At 47.8% G+C, this 17,402-nt stretch overlaps 1 protein-coding gene across 1 annotated transcript; it reads left to right on the top strand.

The window, feature by feature from the left end:
- Positions 1-5,334: 5,334 nt before the first annotated feature.
- On the top strand, positions 5,335-6,599 carry LOC127327417 (transcription initiation factor IIB). Its single transcript, XM_051354193.1, has one exon. It carries the CDS (start codon positions 5,412-5,414, stop codon positions 6,366-6,368), a length of 957 nt encoding a protein of 318 aa, XP_051210153.1. The 5' UTR covers positions 5,335-5,411; the 3' UTR covers positions 6,369-6,599.
- Positions 6,600-17,402: the final 10,803 nt, after the last annotated feature.

Genomic DNA, 17,402 nt, shown 5'->3' with positions numbered 1-17,402 from the left:
GAAACCAAAAACAGCAGAACAAAGAATCGGCCTTTCGGCATCTCGTCAATAGGTTAGTTCCGGAAAACGCATAAATATGACATAAAGTGTGAACAAAACATGTCGGTATTGTCATAAAACAAGCATGGAACATCAGAAATTATAGATACGTTGGAGACGTATCAGGCGCCACCCCCGGGGAGGTCGATCTCCATGATCTACTCCGGGGGCCACGCAACCCGTATGAGGGCTCGTTCGCCGATCTATTGATCCGCTGCCCTCGAGTCTTTTTTTCCAATCTTTAGATTGGTTTTCTTTTTGCTCCGCCGGTCGCTCGACCGGCGTTTTCTTTTTGGTTTTACAGATCATAGATCGGATTGAGTCGCCCACCGCCGCCATCATCACGTGTCTCTACTCCAACCTCGGCATCGAACTCTGCACCGGCTCTCCTCCATCATCCGCCCTACGCCGGCCACCGCGGTCGACTTGCTGGCTGGCTGTAGCGCCTGCCTTGGTAGGCTGCCGCGGCCGGCTCGCACGCGTCGTCTCCGCCTCGGCCGGTCCGGCCTAGCAGCCGGTTTGACCGGGACTGTGGCCGGCTGGTCCGGTCCAGCAGCCGGTCTGACCGGGCGGCCGACCGGGCGGATGAGCGGAGCCTCCTGGACGATCGGGACTGTGGCCGGCTGGTCCGACCCAGCAGCCGGTTTGACCGGGACTGTGGCCAGTTGGTCCGGTCCAGCAGCCGGTCTGACCGGGACCTGGGCCGACCGGGCCGGTCGTAGAGCCGGTTGACCGGGCCTGGCACCGCCTCCATCTACCGTGGGGCACGGCTGCACGCGATGCACATGGGACGCCGTTTGCGTCGCAGGCGGCCACCTTCGTCTGCACGGTCTCCATCGCCGGTTCGTCTTCGCCGTCATCGTCCAGGACATCAACGACAACGTCGCCAACGACTCTGATCTGCGGCGCGTAGTCCACGCCATGGCACGTGTAGCGCCGCCGTCGGTCTGATCAACCGACCCGCACACGTCTCCGCCAAGCACGTCCCTGAGCACGCGCATACCACCGATTGAGCATCGGGTTGCCGCTGCGTCGCCCCTTTGGGTCGCAGCGCCGCCGCCTTTGGTCCACGCTGCTAGCCAACGACGCGCCTTCTGAGGCGCGTACGTCGCTGGTGGCATCCCGCCGCTGCACCGACTCGCGCCCTGCAGCTACGCTGGCCCCTCAGGCCGTGGCTTCGCCGCACGCGGTCACCTTCGCCGTCCCCCGCGCATCGACGTCCGAGGCCAGCACAGCGCCGCCCCTTCGGCGCGGGTCGCCTCCGTCCGCGCATGGTCTTCGTCACGCCGCTGGGTCTTCCTCGCTTACTTCGTGTACCGCCGCCGCGCCTCCATCTCAGGTCGCCGCTGGGCTCGCCAACCACTTCAGGTCGCGCTGGGCTCGCCGATCACCGCAACGCCCGTCTAGGCGTCCAGCATGACCACCCCTGGTCACCGCTGGGTTAATCGCCTTCTACGTCTTTGTACACTACAGCTTTGCCGCCAGCGTCCTCGCCTCTTCCCCGACTACGTCACCTGCTTCTCTACTCCGACACCCGTCGTCGAGACTCGCCTCTTCCCCGACTACACCACCTGCTCCTCTATTCCGACACCCGTCGTCGAGACCTCCTCTACTAGTCTACTCCGACATGGCGCGCACTTTGTAATGTTCCCTACCCCCGCACGCCCGGTACTGGCAACACTGATACGTGCCTTCTCCCCGACGCGTCCCTGGGCCTAGCAAGCTCGGACCGGCGCCTCGTCTTCATCGGCTTCGACGACGTCTTCATCGGCATTGCCTCTACGACTGCTTCGACGCGTCACCGTTGAGTTCTTCTATGCGTACTCGGTTCTGGCAAAACCAGAGTATGCCTTCGTCCCCGACGTGCGCCTGGTTCTGGCAAAACCATGGTTGCACTTCGTCCTCGACGGCCTAGACTGCATCGACTTCGGCATCGACCATCTCCACGACTGCCCCGACGCGTCTCCGTCACTCTCCTCGCACACTACCTCGCATGCGGCTACATTGACACCGGCACCCGGCCACGATATCGACCACGACAATCCCTCGTGCGGCTCCCTCGACCAAGGTTGCAGCACCCACGCTCTCGGCTACCTCGACATCGGCATAACGGGCTACCACCTCGCTTGCGCCTCACCAGCCTCTTCTACAGTCCAAGCATCCGCGACGCGACACCGTCCACGACGCTCCCGCTACGACTGCGGGGGAGTGTCAGCCTTCTGGGGTCCACTTCGGTTTATCTCCAGTCTGACCGTCCACGTCGTTCATGTTGTTCACGACGCTCCTGCTACGACTGCGGGGGAGTGTTAGAGTATACGTACGGTTTAGGTAGTCTAGGATAGAGATAGATCTCGTGTCTTGTCTTGCACTCCAAGATGATCTATGTACGCATATATATACTCGCCCATGAGGCTCAATAATACATCCAACATATTCCGCATATCCCTCTATCCTTCAACAATATATGTTGTGTAGCCACTTTCCGGTTTGGTTCATAATCTGAAAAATATGGCCGTGGATGTGGTTTCTCCACTATCCGATTGTATCCTCTCTGATTGCACTCTTCATACCCATTATTTGAATGAATATGATAATCCTGATTCTTACGGAGCAAATACTCTTAAAATTATGTAATGCCATACATTTGTAAGAGTGGCACAAACTATATATTTTCATGGCCTCACCCATGCACACCTCTAACACACGATTGACTTAGGGTTGCGGCAATGCCTGCCGAGAAGGAAAGGAAAAGCAAAGCTCTCAAGGTGCACCTGAAATCACATAATGGTTTATAATGAGCCCTGGAACACAAACTGGGTTTCAACCATCTCAACACTGCCCAACCCTACGTAGCATTTGAGTTTCCTGGCCTATGAAAGCATCTCCATCAGTCCCCATATGTTCCATATGTTCACACTTGATCCCAATATACCGCCAAACTTTCTATAAAACCTAGAAAAGGGTGCTCCATCAGAGCCCAATTATGGCTCCCCCCCCCCCCCCCCCAAAGACGGAGCTCCTAAAATCACTTCCCTTCCCCTCCGAGAAGGGATCTCCCAGAAAAAAAATCTTCCAACACTTTCGTGGACATCCAGGAGAACAATCGCCTGAATGAAATTTCACGTGGGGCCATTTTTTCCGCCTTCGGTCTAACCCTTTCCGTCTGTATGCCTTCCCATGAAATTACCCTTCCCCAAGCACCCGCCACCATTCTGCACCAATGATGTCCCTCGGTTGACCCTAATTTGGCCGACCTAGAGCTTGGGCTCCCACAACCCCGCCAGCTCTCCTCCATTGAGTTCTCGTGACCCTGACTCCTTCTCTCCAAGTGAGCTCGCCATCACAGCTATCATCATTTCATGGGTGGAGAACTAGGATGGAAAGCCCCTCAGCGGCATCGTTTGCCGAGGTGAAGTTTGTAAGGCTTGCTCGATTAGGGATTATGTGAACTTTTTTCCAATTCAAGTTGTTTTAGGATTTTCTAGTAATCTCCATGTGGTTGTGTTATGGAAGCGAAGTTTAGATTGTGTGTTGAAGAAAAATATGCTTCTATTGGAAGATTGAACACCATAGTCGAGGAGAACAACAAAGCCGATGAAAATAGAAAAAAGCATAAGAGAGGTTGGAGATAGCAAATGAGGCACCAAGGAAGATGGAGGAAAAATGAAAAGGTTTTAGGAAGTCAACAAGAGGATTGAAGAAGAAAATATGCAGAATGAGCAACATTGGGATGATATTGTTAATGAACACAATATCAAAGCAAATACAGCCAAATTAAAGGCGAATAAAAAAATGCTCCTGGGGTATCATCCCAATGTTTTTTATCCTAGTCATGGTTGCATTCACAATTTTAGGATATCTAGATGCACGAAATAGTTGTATAAAGATTTTCTTTAAGAAACATAAAAATTACAGGGAGCAATTTTTAGGAAGTTGGTGGATAACATCACTCTTTGCTCCCCAGGAAATCATCTCACCTCTCCCAAAAACGACCTTTTGGAAGCCTTTATAGGAGTCTAGTAGAGATGCTCTAACCCTCTTTGCGCACTGAAGTAGCGACTCCATATGACAGTACTCAATGAGCTTATCATATCTCATCCAATTCAATAGGGCAGACCCAATATTCAAGGCGGGAAGATCTAGAGGACGCCAATAGACCCTTTGTAAGACATTCACATGGCGCATGCATGCCCCACAAGAAAATCATAGCCATTGATTGCTATGTGTGAGCAGTGGTCGCACGGTACAACCTACCAACATTGTCTTTGAATCAAGAGATGCCCCAGTGACCATCCACTGGTGAAGGTGTGCTGCTTATATCTCTGCCATGTGGGGTGTAGTCCATCTCTGTTGGGGGATTCTATAGACTCTCCTAGCCAATTGTACGGCTTTGTTGATTCGTCGTGGTGCGAGATGACCTTCTTCATTCCAAAGCACAACACCAATCTCAGTAATATCATATTTTTTTAGACGGAAGGCTAAAGCTAGTAATATCAATTGGAATGGTGGTAAGAAAATAGAGAAATAATAGCATCTTTGGTACCACACGATCGTACATGTGCCAAGCTCGTCTTAATCGATTTTACGGACATTGCTGTGTTGCAGCTTGCGGGGGAAAATATTATACAACATATGTGTCTTTCAGTAGACATCAAGAAAGACTCAGTACTCCATTAAGGGTGTCGAATGAGAATTAAATTATTCATACAAATCTATTAATAAAACGAATCAAATTATTCATAGAAATCTAATGAAATTGCTAAGTTTCAGCTAGCTGAGACGTAGCTTATGCCTCAGTCACGTGTTTGTGCGTTGGATTTTGTTTGTGCTTGAAGATTCGTGCTTGCTTCTGTTTGTACTTTGTTTAGGTTCATAGTCCTAAAAAGTAATTCGACTAAAACATAAGTTGAGTCTCAGTCCACTAAACATTAGAGACACCCGGAATCTAATAAGGTGTTCACCATGGTACACCATTTGTTCACCTATTAATTAAAGTCATATTCTATTCATGCAGTGCTCACTTTAGTGTGTAATAAAAGCTCCTGCCCGGTTTTGGAGATACGTACCAAAGTGCGTTGTTGCGATAATTAGTTCAGCCACGTGGTGGCGTGTGAGTGGAGCTGAAACAACAAGGAAAGTTCTTCCTAGCTAGGTCGAATCTCGTACCCGAGTCGAACTCGCGTCTGTGTCCGTGACGCGCACGGCCCACCCACCGCCGCGTCTCTCAACCGACCTACTCCCTCTATAAATGCCAGCCCACCCCCCTCTCAACGATCCTCTTTACTTTCCCCACGCCTGCCGCCGCCGCAGCCTCGATTCGTCCCCAAATCCAGACGAGCTCGCGCGCCGCGGCAGCAGCAGCAGCAGCGGCCATGGTCGGCTCGGCCGCGGACGAGCGGGTGTTCTGCCCGGACTGCCACCGCGCCACGGAGGTGGTCCTCGACCACGCCACCGGCGACACCATCTGCACCGAGTGCGCGCTCGTCCTCGACGCGCACTTCATCGACGAGGGCTCCGAGTGGCGCACCTTCAGCGGCGACGCCGGCGGCGGCGGCGACGACCGCGACCCCAGCCGCGTAGGCTCCACGGGCGACCCCTTCCTCGACGCCAAGCTCTCCACCGCCATCGCCTACTCCAAGAACCCCAACGCCGCCGCCGCAGGCGACAACACCAAATCCCTACCCAGGATGTCGGTGCCCTTCGACGCCGCCTCGGCCTCCGACAGGGCCCTCGCCGACGCCTTCCGCGGCATCGCCGACATGGCGGACCGCCTCGGCCTCGTCGCCACCATCCGGGACCAGGCCAAGGACACGTACAAGCGGCTCGACGACGCCAAGGGCTGCCCGCCGCGCGGCCGCGGCAAGGACGCCCTCTACGCCGCCTGCCTCTACATCGCCTGCCGCAACCTCGGCATGCCGCGCACCTACAAGGAGCTCGCCTCCGTCACCGCCGACGGCGCCGAGTCCCGCAAGGCCATCGGCAAGATGACGACGCACATCAAGCGGGTCCTCGGCGAGGAGGGCGGCGGCCAGGTGCTCGACATCGGCGTCGTGCGCTCCGCCGACTACCTGCGCCGCTTCTGCTCCCGCCTCGGCCTCGGCAACCAGGAGGTGCGCGACGCCGGGGAGGCCGTGCGGAGGCTCGAGCAGGGCCTCGACGTGCGCCGCAACCCCGAGTCCATCGCCGCCGCCGTCATCTACATGGTCGTGCAGCGCACCGGCGCCGGTAGGTCCGTCAAGGACGTGGCCGCCGCCACCGGCGTCGCAGAGGGCACCATCAAGGAGGCGCAAAAGGACCTCACCCCGCACGCCCAGATGCTCTTCGCCTGAACACTTGCCGGATGCTCGGTCGGCCGGCCCGCGTCCATGACATTATTAACGCTTTGATTTCTTGATTCTTGGCAGGTCCTTGGCACATGGTTGCCATGTCCCGTCATTACGTTTAGTATGTTCTTTGCAACTACTACGTATCTTGAGCTCGGACACATGTCAAGTTTGTGTTGGACTCCGTTTCTGAGTACTGAATCATTCGTGAATGAATCTGTGCTTGATTCGATGCTGTGCCATTCAAACTCATGAACTGAGGTCCGAGACAGGGTTGCTATTGCTAAGCACAGCAAATTCCAACAAATGCTCGACATTTGTCATCGGAATTTCAGTGACTTTAGTGAAACCCAAGAACGAAACGTTCCGGGTTTCTGCTTAAAATGGACGGAAACAATCCAATACCGGTTAAGTTTTCATTGAAATTGAAACCAAAAGTTGCCGAATGAAAATTTGGATCCAAAACTAAACCCAGAACCCTCAAGTTTAATGACTTCGAAAAACATGTTCCGGGTTTCTGCTTAAAATGGACGGAAACAATCCAATACACCGGTTAAGTTTTCATTGAAATTGAAACCAAAACTTGCCGAATGAAAATTTGGATCCAAAACTAAACCCAGAACCCTCAAGTTTAATGACTTCGAAAAACATACGGGCATGGACATGTGATGATCATCGAGTCATTCTTGCTAGATCATCTGACAGATGTTCAGATACATATAGCAAGGTCTTATAATTTTCAGCTCAAAAGAAGCCTTATAAAAAAATTAAAGTCCAAAGACCCAAGAGGAATAAGCTCCCGAAGGTTCTCACGAACTTTCACCTCCACGTATCACTGTGGATAACTCAAACCAATGCACCAAATGCAATGACAATAACACCACAAAGATGCTTAAATCCTTCTCTTTCAAATTACAATAAAGTTACAAAAGCTATTGGGGGATAAGAGAGGAAGAACAAATAGGAGCAGGAACACCAAATTTCTCCAATGTTTAGATCTAGTGGATTCCCCTCACAAAGAAAGGGATTTGATTGGTCAAGATGTAGATCTAGATCTCCTCTCACTTTTCCCTCAAAAGAATAGACAGGTAGGGCAAGCTTTGGAGGTCAACAGTGGAGGAGAGAGGTCAGCGATTGAGCTCACAATCCAAGGGGAAGAAGGGGGCCCTTTATAGGTCTCCCCACGAAATATGACCGTTTTGGGTATTTTAGACCGGACACTCCGGCCTGGAGGGCCGGAGACTCCGCCCCCCCATAATGATGCAAGGCACACTTCGAAACTGAGAAAAATAGGATTCATGCCGGAGTCTCTGTCTCCCCGAGGCTGGAGTCTTTGGCCCTAGGAAAGACGGAAATTATCGAAACTGAAACTGGCATAACTTTAGCATCCAAACTCTGATTTTAACCTATCTATAAGAGACAAACCGGAACACATCCAAAATGGAAAATGCAATAACTTGAGTTAGGAAACTCGGGTTTACGTGAAACCAACCTTGTTGGAAAGATGATGACAAGAGCTACCCCACAAAGAGTGTAAATATTAAGAACAAGCTGGGTATATTTTTCCAAGAATATAGAGGTGAAACCTCTCAATTCAAAGAATGTACAAAATCCGCTCTCTCATACCAATGAATAGGTCTTATAATTTTCAGCTAAAAAATAAGCCTTATAAAAAATTTTAAGTCAAGCTATGTAAACTTTGACTAAATGTTTAGATAAATCTTGTATCTAACGATATTGATTTTGTATTGTACTACATGTTAATAATTTATTCTAAAACTCCGGTGAAACTTTACATAGTTTGAATTTTACAAAAATATCTTTACTTATTAGAACGGATGTAGTAAATGTTGATATTTTTTCTATATATTTGGTTAAAGTTTACGAAGTTTGACTTTGACTCAAACTATATGCATCCTGATTTTTTTTGATGTGTATGCATCCTGATTTGGAAAGGAGGAAATACGTGCACTACTCCCGACACTTCTAGAGGCTTCACACACAACTACATATCGGGTTTTTTAAGGTCCCACATCGCAGACGGAAGGGCTAACCCGTGTGCAATGCGAACAATCCCTTATGGCCTAAAATATGCATGGTGTGTTCGTAGCTCTACACGATTAGCAAATACGGAGAAAGACATCGCACACTGTCAACATTCATGATGCTCATCGCACACGATTGCAGTAGTTGAGATCGTGTGCAATCGGTTTGATATGTGTCACATATTTTGAGCATTTCGGCTTCTTCATGCCATCTCAGACAATGGGAAATATTGGTCGTGCCTATAGTGTGTTTTTGGAAAGTTACTCCTGGGATTTCGTTGGAAGCATGTATCTTGTTCACCTTCCTCCCGCATACCACGAAGCACGTTGGCGACGATGAAGTTTCTTGGGCCACTTCACCAAGTGCAATAAATCCCCACCCCGCCGCCATGTTGTAGGTGCTGACACACTTCTTCGCAGGGGCATCGCATGCGGCAAGGGTCGGTGCCGGATCACAGCTGCAACGAGAGATGACGTCGAAGCTGCAGATATGGAAGACGATCTTGTCGCCGATCGGAGGGAGTGATCCCGCTAGGAACATGAATCCACATGCCATCTTTCCCGTGGTGGGTCCCAACTATCACTGTATTGTGGAGACATATGCTACACGGGTGGCTTAGGTGAGGTGAAAGGTGATGGAGACATTGGAGATTGTTGGCACAAAGTTAGCACACACGAGGTACCTAGGTTCGGTCCCTCTTGATGGAGGTAAAGACCTACTCATGGTTGAATTTTTATTTCTTAGATCGATTACAAGGGGAACCGAAGGAGGTAGTAACGACTAAGATGGGAAGGAATGTGAATGGAAGGTTAAGAAACATCTTGCACGGACTAATATATACGACCTAGGTAGGGCTTAGGAAGATATTGTAAGGGTACATTGCCCCTATGTGTGATTTTGATAATTATTGACAATCCTATGCACTAATTTTTTCATGAGTTTATATGAAGGAATATTCCATAGATTACGCTTGTAGTCCATGTGTGTTGGATTCAAGTATAGATTCCATAAAGAGAAATATATACTTTGAGTATTAGCATCAAGTTCATCGATTTGAAGAGATAAATATGATATAATCAAGAATATGAAATGAAGATAGATTTCTTGTGTGAAACTCAAACATGCCATGCTCTAGCATATGTGTTAATCCACGGATGATCAAGATATTGATAGTTTGATTTCAAGAGAAGAATTCAAAATATGACTCTAAGTAGGTGTCATAATAGACTCATGATTTGAGTTATGGTTGGCCAAGATTTAGAGCATGTAATCAAAAGAAGAATTCTTTTTGTACCGCAAGATATTGTGATAGAGCATGTGAAGATACAAATTTGACTAAGATAAAGTGTGAATATATGATTGAAGGTCATCAACACATGAAGCATAACGAATGTACCACATATGATCAAGCGATGGTATGGTAAGCTTTTTCAGTTATTCTTTATGAACTAACCCTTTATCTATATGTCTTGGTGTTTCTATATGGGTTAGGTATCTTTCCATGGGCATGCATCAAAAGTAAGAGCTCATATGGGCCTTGAGGATGACATCAAGTGTCCATCGTCATCAAGGTTTAGAAGGAAAAGTTCAAGATAAGTATCTCGAGAAGATCATATGCTTAAAGCTTGACATCCACTTTGTGGCAATAGACATGTGAAGAGATGTCTTAATGAAGCTATCTCATAGTGGTATATGTGGAGCAAATTATGAGACTTCACGAAACAAAAAGGATCAAGTGAAGCATTCCGGCATGAATGAAGTTTAAAGCTTCATCATCAAGATCAAGTGGGATGCCCAAGGAAAAGGTATGACCTTTATAGGATTTCCTTTTACCAGTCTCAAGGTAGTTGTTGGGAGATCGGATTATAGGATAGATAGCCACAATATATCAAGAGGGGCTTTCCGTTGGGTAACTTGATCATATGTCTTAGGGAGCTCAACCCATTGCATACTATGCATCCCATTATTGTTGTTGATTCTTGGTGTTTCTATGTGTGAGTTTCTTTAGATTCTAGCTTTACAACAAGCCTAATTTCATTGAAAAAGAAATTTGTATGCATCTTCTATTGCGTTTTCAAGTTTGGGGGTTTTATTAGTTTGTTTTTTTAGATAGGTAAAAACTCCCATCTTGTGGTTTTAGCTCCATAGTTGGACTATAATGGTTATATGTATAAAGTTTTAGATCTTGTTTTTGTGATTTCAACGATCCTAAGACCGTCAAAATTAGAGTCTAGATGCAAAAGATACCGTGTTTTAGTGAAACTCTTTGATACGTCCAAAACGTATCTACTTTCCCGAACACTTTTGCTATTGTTTTGCCTCTAATTTGTGTATTTTGGATGCAACTAACACGGACTAACGCTGTTTTCAGCAGAACTGTTGTGGTATCTCGTTTTTGTGCAGAAATCCAACTTTCAGGAAAATCTTCGGAATTTATGCGAAAGGTCCTATTTTTCCAGAAGACTCACGGAGCCAGAAGGGCAAGTCAGGTAGAGGCCCGAGGGCCCCACACCCTAGGGCGGCGCGGCCCAGGAGGGGGGCGCGCGGCCCTAGCGTGTGGCTCCCTCGGCCGGCCTCCGACGCCCTCCTCTGGACTACTTAAGGGGTTCGATCTAAAAATCGCGACCAAGAAGTCGAAGTCGCCAGAAACCCTCCATAGCGCTGCCACATCGCGAAACTCCGTCTCGGGAGCCAGAAGTCTCCGTTCTGGCACTCCGCCGGGACGAGGAATTGGAGGAGATCATCGCCATCATCACCACCGACGCCTCTCCATCGACCAGCCATGTTTCCCCATCCATGTGTGAGTAATTCCCCCGCTGTAGGCTGAAGGGGATGGTAGGGATTGGATGAGATTGGTCATGTAATAGCATAAGATTGTTAGGGCATAGTGCCTAGTGTCCGTAATTGGTACTTTGATGATATTGTTGCAACTTGTTATGCTTAATGCTTGTCACTAGGGCCCGAGTGCCATGATCTCAGATCTGAACATGTTATTGTTTCATCATGATATTCATTGTTTTATGATCTTACCTGCAAGTTGTATACACATGTCGCTGTCCGGAACCAATGGCCCCGAAGTGACAGAAATCGGAACAACCGGAGGGGATGGTAGTGATGTGAGGATCACATGTGTTCACGGAGTGTTAATGCTTTGCTCCGGTACTCTATTAAAAGGAGTACCTTAATATCCAGTAGATTCCCTTGAGGCCCGGCTGCCACCGGCTGGTAGGACAAAAGATGTTGTGCAAGTTTCTCATTGCGAGCATGTACGACTATATATGGAACACATGCCTATTGATTGCTTTGTACTTGGACACCGTTTTATTATTATCTGCAAATGCCCTGCTTTGATTGTTATATGAGTTTCTCTCATCCATGCAACGCCCGTTATCCGTCCCCGTGCCTACAGTATTTTAATCCTGCTGTTTACTAAAATCACTACTGCTATCTTTGTTACTCTGCTGCTGTTATTTCACTACTGCTACTGCTATAAAACTGTTACTACTGATAAACTCTTGCGAGCAAGTCTGTTTCCAGGTGCAGCTGAATTGACAACTCCGTTGTTAAGGCTTTCAAGTATTCTTTGTCTCCCCTTGTGTCGAATCAATAAATTGGGTTTTACTACCCGCGAAGACTGCTGCGATCCCCTATACTTGTGGGTCATCAAGACTGTTTTCTGGCGCCGTTGTCGAGGAACATAGCTTTATTTGGAAGTTCACTTGGATTGATATTGTTCGCTGCAAATTCTCCATCATGGGTAAAACTCGCGATCCTAAAGTCGCCATATTACCATCCACTACAAGAAAAGGTACAACTCTGAGTACCTCTGCTACACTTGATTCACCATCTGTGATAGGTCAACTTGTTTCACCGCCGCAAGCTTCACTTGCTGGTACTTCTGCTGAATCTGAAAATTCTCATAATATTGATAATGTTTCTGCTGTGCTTGATGATAGTGGTTCATTGGGATCCTTTCTAGATGCTACAATTGCTAGGTCTAGACAAATTGAAAATACTGAAACTCCTAATGCTACTACACCTGTTAATTCACCTGAACTTGATTATTCTAGTGATGATTGTTGGAGATATGCCCAAGAGGCAATAATAAAATGGTTATTGTAATATCTTTGAGTTTATGATAATGTTTACATACCATGCTATAATTGTATTAACCGAAACATTGATACATGTGTGTTATGTGAACAACAAAGAGTCCCTAGTATGCCTCTTAACTAGCTTGTTGATTAATGGATGATTAGTTTCATAATCATGAACATTGGATGTTATTAATAACAAGGTTATATCATTGTATGAATGATGTAATGGACACACCCAATTAAGCGTAGCATAAGATCACGTCATTAAGTTATTTGCTATAAGCTTTCGATACATAGTTACCTAGTCCTTATGACCATGAGATCATATAAATCACTTATACCGGAAAGGTACTTTGATTACATCAAACGCCACTGCGTAAATGGGTGGTTATAAAGGTGGGATTAAGTATCCGGAAAGTATGAGTTGAGGCATATGGATCAACAGTGGGATTTGTCCATCCTGATGACGGATAGATATACTCTGGGCCCTCTCGGTGGAATGTCGTCTAATGTCTTGCAATCATATGAATAAGTTCATAAGAGACCACATACCACGGTACGAGTAAAGAGTACTTGTCAGGAGACGAGGTTGAACAAGGTATAGAGTGATACCGATGATCAAACCTCGGACAAGTAAAATATCGCGTGACAAAGGGAATTGGTATCGTATGTGAATGGTTCATTCGATCACTAAGTCATCGTTGAATATGTGGGAGCCATTATGGATATCCAGATCCCGCTATTGGTTATTGGTCGGAGAGAGTACTCAACCATGTCCACATAGTTCGCGAACCGTAGGGTGACACACTTAAGGTTTGATGTTGAAATGGTAGAACTTGAAATATGGAATGGAGTTCGAAGTCCCGGATGGGATCCCGGACATCACGAGGAGTTCCGGAATGGTCCGGAGAATAAGATTCATATATAGGAAGTCATTTTATAAGATTTAAAAATGATCCGGTGATTTTGCGGAAGGTTCTAGAAGGTTCTAGAAAAATCCGGAAGGAATCACTAAGGAAGGAGGAGTCCCGGAGGGACGGCCAACCCTAGAGGGTGGAGTCCAAGGTGGACTCCACCAAAGGGGGCCGGCCACCCCTCCACATGGAAGGGGGGAATCCCACCTCAAGTGGGATTCCCACCTTGGGTAGGTTTCCCTACTACATGGAAGGTTCTAGTGTTGTGGTCTTATTCGAAGACTTGTAGTCCAACACTTGGGGATCCACCTATATAATGAGGGGCATAGGGGAGGGGGCCGGCCACCACAACCACCCCACCTTGGCCGCACCCAAGGAGGCCGGCCAACCCCTCTCCCAAACCCTAGCCGCCCCCTCTCTCCTCCTCTTCTCCCGCACGCTTAGCGAAGCTCCGCCGGAGATCTCCACCGCCACCGTCACCACGCCGTCGTGCTACCGGATTCAAGGAGGAGCTACTACTTCCGCTGCCCGCTGGAACGGGGAGAAGGACGTCGTCTTCATCAACACCGAACGTGTGACCGAGTACGGAGGTGCTGCCCGATTGTGGCATCGTGATCAAGATCTTCTACGCGCTTTTGCAAGCGGCAAGTGATCGTCTACCGCAGCAATAAGAGCCTACTCTTATAGGCTTTGGAAATCTTCAAGGTTTAGTCTCGTTCATCCCCTCGTTGCTCCCATCTTCTAGATTGCATCTTGGCTTGGATTGCGTTCTCGCGGTAGGAATTTTTTTGTTTTCTATGCAACGAATCCCTACAGTGGTATCAGAGCCGTGTCTATGCATAGATGGTTGCACGAGTAGAACACAATGGTTTTGTGGGCGTTGATGCTCTTGTTATCTTTAGTTTGAGTACTTTGCATCTTTGTGGCATAGTGGGATGAAGCGGCTCGGACTAACTTTACATGACCGCGTTCATGAGACTTGTTCCTCGTTCGACATGCAACTTGTATTGCATAAGAGGCTTTGCGGGTGTCTGTCTCTCCTACTATAGTGAAGATTCAATTTACTCTTCTATTGACAACACTAGTATCACCGTTGTGGTTCATGTTCGTAGGTAGACTAGATCTCTCTCGAAAACCCTAAACCACGTAAAATATGCAAACCAAATTAGAGATGTCTAACTTGTTTTTGCAGGGTTTGGTGATGTGATATGGCCATAATGTGATGATGAATATGTATGAGATGATCATTATTGTATTGTGGCAACCGGCAGGAGCCTTATGGTTGTCTTTAAATTTCATGTTGAGTAGTATTTCAAATTAGTTGTAATAGTTGCTACATGAGGTGAACAACCATGAAGACGGCGCCATGAACCTTGACGCTACGCCGACGATGATGGAGATCATGCCCGAAGATGATGGAGATCATGTCCGTGCTTTGGAGATGAAGATCAAAGGCGCAAAGACAAAAGGGCCATATCATATCACATATGAACTGCATGTGATGTTAATCCTTTTATGCATCTTATTTTGCTTAGATCGCGACGGTAGCATTATAAGATGATCCCTCACATTAATATCAAGATAATAAAGTGTTCTCCCCTCGTATGCACCGTTGTTCAGTTCGTCGTTTCGAAGCATCTCGTGATGATCGGATGTGATAGACTCAACGTTCACATACAACGGGTGTAAGCCATGTTGCACACGCGGAATACTTGGGTTTGCTTGACGAGCCTAGCATGTACAGACATGGCCTCGGGACAACGGAAACCGAAAGGTTGAACACGAGTCATATGGATGATATGATCAACATGTTGATGTTCACTATTGAAGCTACATCATTGTAAGGGTACATTGCCCCTATGTGTGGTTTTGGTAATTAATGACAACCCCTATGGACTAATGTTTTCATTGAGTTTATATGAAGGAATATTCCATAGGATCTACTTGCTCTCCATGTGTTGGATTCAAGTATGGATGCCATGAAGATAAATATATACCTTGTGATTTGGCATCAAGATCATCGGTATGAAGATATATATGTGATATGATCAAGAAGAAGAAATGAAGATGGAGTTCTCATGTGGAACTCAATATTAGCCATGCTCTATCTCAAGTGAGTATGAGAAGATACAAGGTTGAGTTGGGCAAGTTCAAGATGAGCATCTTGAGTGGATCACATGCTTGAAGCTTGCCGTCCATTTGGTGATAGTGGACATGTGAAGATGTGCATCAATGAAGCTTTCCCATCATTGTGTATGGGGGAGCATTTGTGAGTATACACGAAGCGACAATGATCAAGTGATGGGATGCGCAAGGCAAAGGTATGACCTTGATAGGTTTTCCTTTTACCGGTCTCGAGGTGGTTGATGGGAGACCGGATTATAGGATAGATAGCCGCACTATTAAGAGGGGCTTTCGGTTGGTTAACTTGATCACATCGTCTTAGGGAGCTCAATCCTTGCATGCGTTGCATATTCTTATTGATTCTTGGTATTTCTCGGTGTGAGGTTCTTGAGCTTGTTGCTAGCTTTACAACAAGCCCAAGTTCATCGAAAACGAAGTTCACATGCATCTTCTATTGCGTTTTCGAGGTTGGGTGATTTTACCGGTTATTCATGATATAAGGTTCTACCTTTTATATTCATGATAAAATCCCCTCCTACAGATTCTTGGTTTTTCACTTTCCATAAGATAGCATTTGTTGTTATCTTCCAAACAAAATTGGTTTCATGCGATTCGGAGTTCGGGAGCATTAGTTATTAAAGAAAAGGAAAAAGGAGAAAAGAAGAAAAAGAAAGAAAAAAAAAGGGGAAGGAGCCAGCCGGCCGGACCGGGCCAGGCGCCGGCCCACCCGGTCGAAAACCGGCCTGGGAACCGGTGCCATCCGGGCGGAGTACCGTGGGCCTGGCCGCCCCATCCGGCCCAGCTCCCGGTTATCAACCGGCCCGCCCGGCTGCCACCCCGGCCGGACCGGGCTCCTGGCCGGACTGGGCCACACCGCCCACGCGGCCCAGCCGCTCGCCCCTGCGCGCCCCCTTGCTCCCTGCCGCCCCAGCGCGGCCTGCTCCTCTTCCGGTCGGTGGCCCGGCTGGGCCGGATGGCTGGCCGGCCTCCTCAGCCTAGCATCCGGTCAGCCGGCTGGGCCGCCGGCCTGGGACGTTTTTAGAGCTTTTTTTTTTGCCCGTTTTCTTGTCTTTTTCCCCCCCAACAGTTTTATTTGCTCCTACCTATAAATAGACCCTTCTTCCACCTTGAGCAACAAGTTCTTCCCATTCTCTCTCCTCCATTGCTACTATTTGAATAACTTGCTCTTCCCCTTGAATCCTCCAACCATTCTTGCTCATATTTGAGGATTTGAGAGAGGGGATCTAGATCTACACTTCCACCAAACCGTTTCTTCTCTAAGTGAGGGAATCTCTTGGGATCTAGATCTTGGAGTCTTTGGTTGACTTTCCCCCTTGTTCTTCCTCTCCAATCTCATCCTAGCATTCGTTGCTTTGGTGGGATTTGAGTGTGAAGGACTTGAACACCTCCGGTGTTCTTGCTTTGCATCATTGCATAGTGTTGAGCTCTCCACCACGATTTGTTCGAGTGAGAGACCGTGAGCTTGTTACTCTTGGAGGGTGACCTCCTAGTTGGCTTGGTGATTGGTGCTCCGGTGATCTCTTCAAGAAGATTGTGAAGAGGCCCGGGCTTCTCCTTCGTGGAGCTTGTGAAGTGGTTGTGGAGCTTGCCATCTCCGGAGCGGAGGAAAAGCTAACCATAAGGAAAGGGCCATTATCCTTCGTGGGTGTGGTTCGGAGAATAGGGTGAGCCTTCGTGGCGCGGGGAATCCTTCGTGGGACCTCCACTTTCATCTTGTCTCATTCTTCTCTTGGGAAGGGTGGGTCGTAAGGTGAAAGTGCACAACCTCTCGAGAGTTAAATCTAAGATCTTAGCCGTGTCCCCGGTTATGGACAATTTGAGCTTCTAGGCAAGGAATG

The sequence above is a fragment of the Lolium perenne genome, chromosome 1 (assembly GCF_019359855.2).
Source record: "Lolium perenne isolate Kyuss_39 chromosome 1, Kyuss_2.0, whole genome shotgun sequence".
NCBI lineage: Eukaryota > Viridiplantae > Streptophyta > Magnoliopsida > Poales > Poaceae > Lolium > Lolium perenne.
The sequence above is the reverse complement of the archived record's forward strand: the minus strand, read 5'-3'. Positions and strand labels throughout refer to the sequence as shown.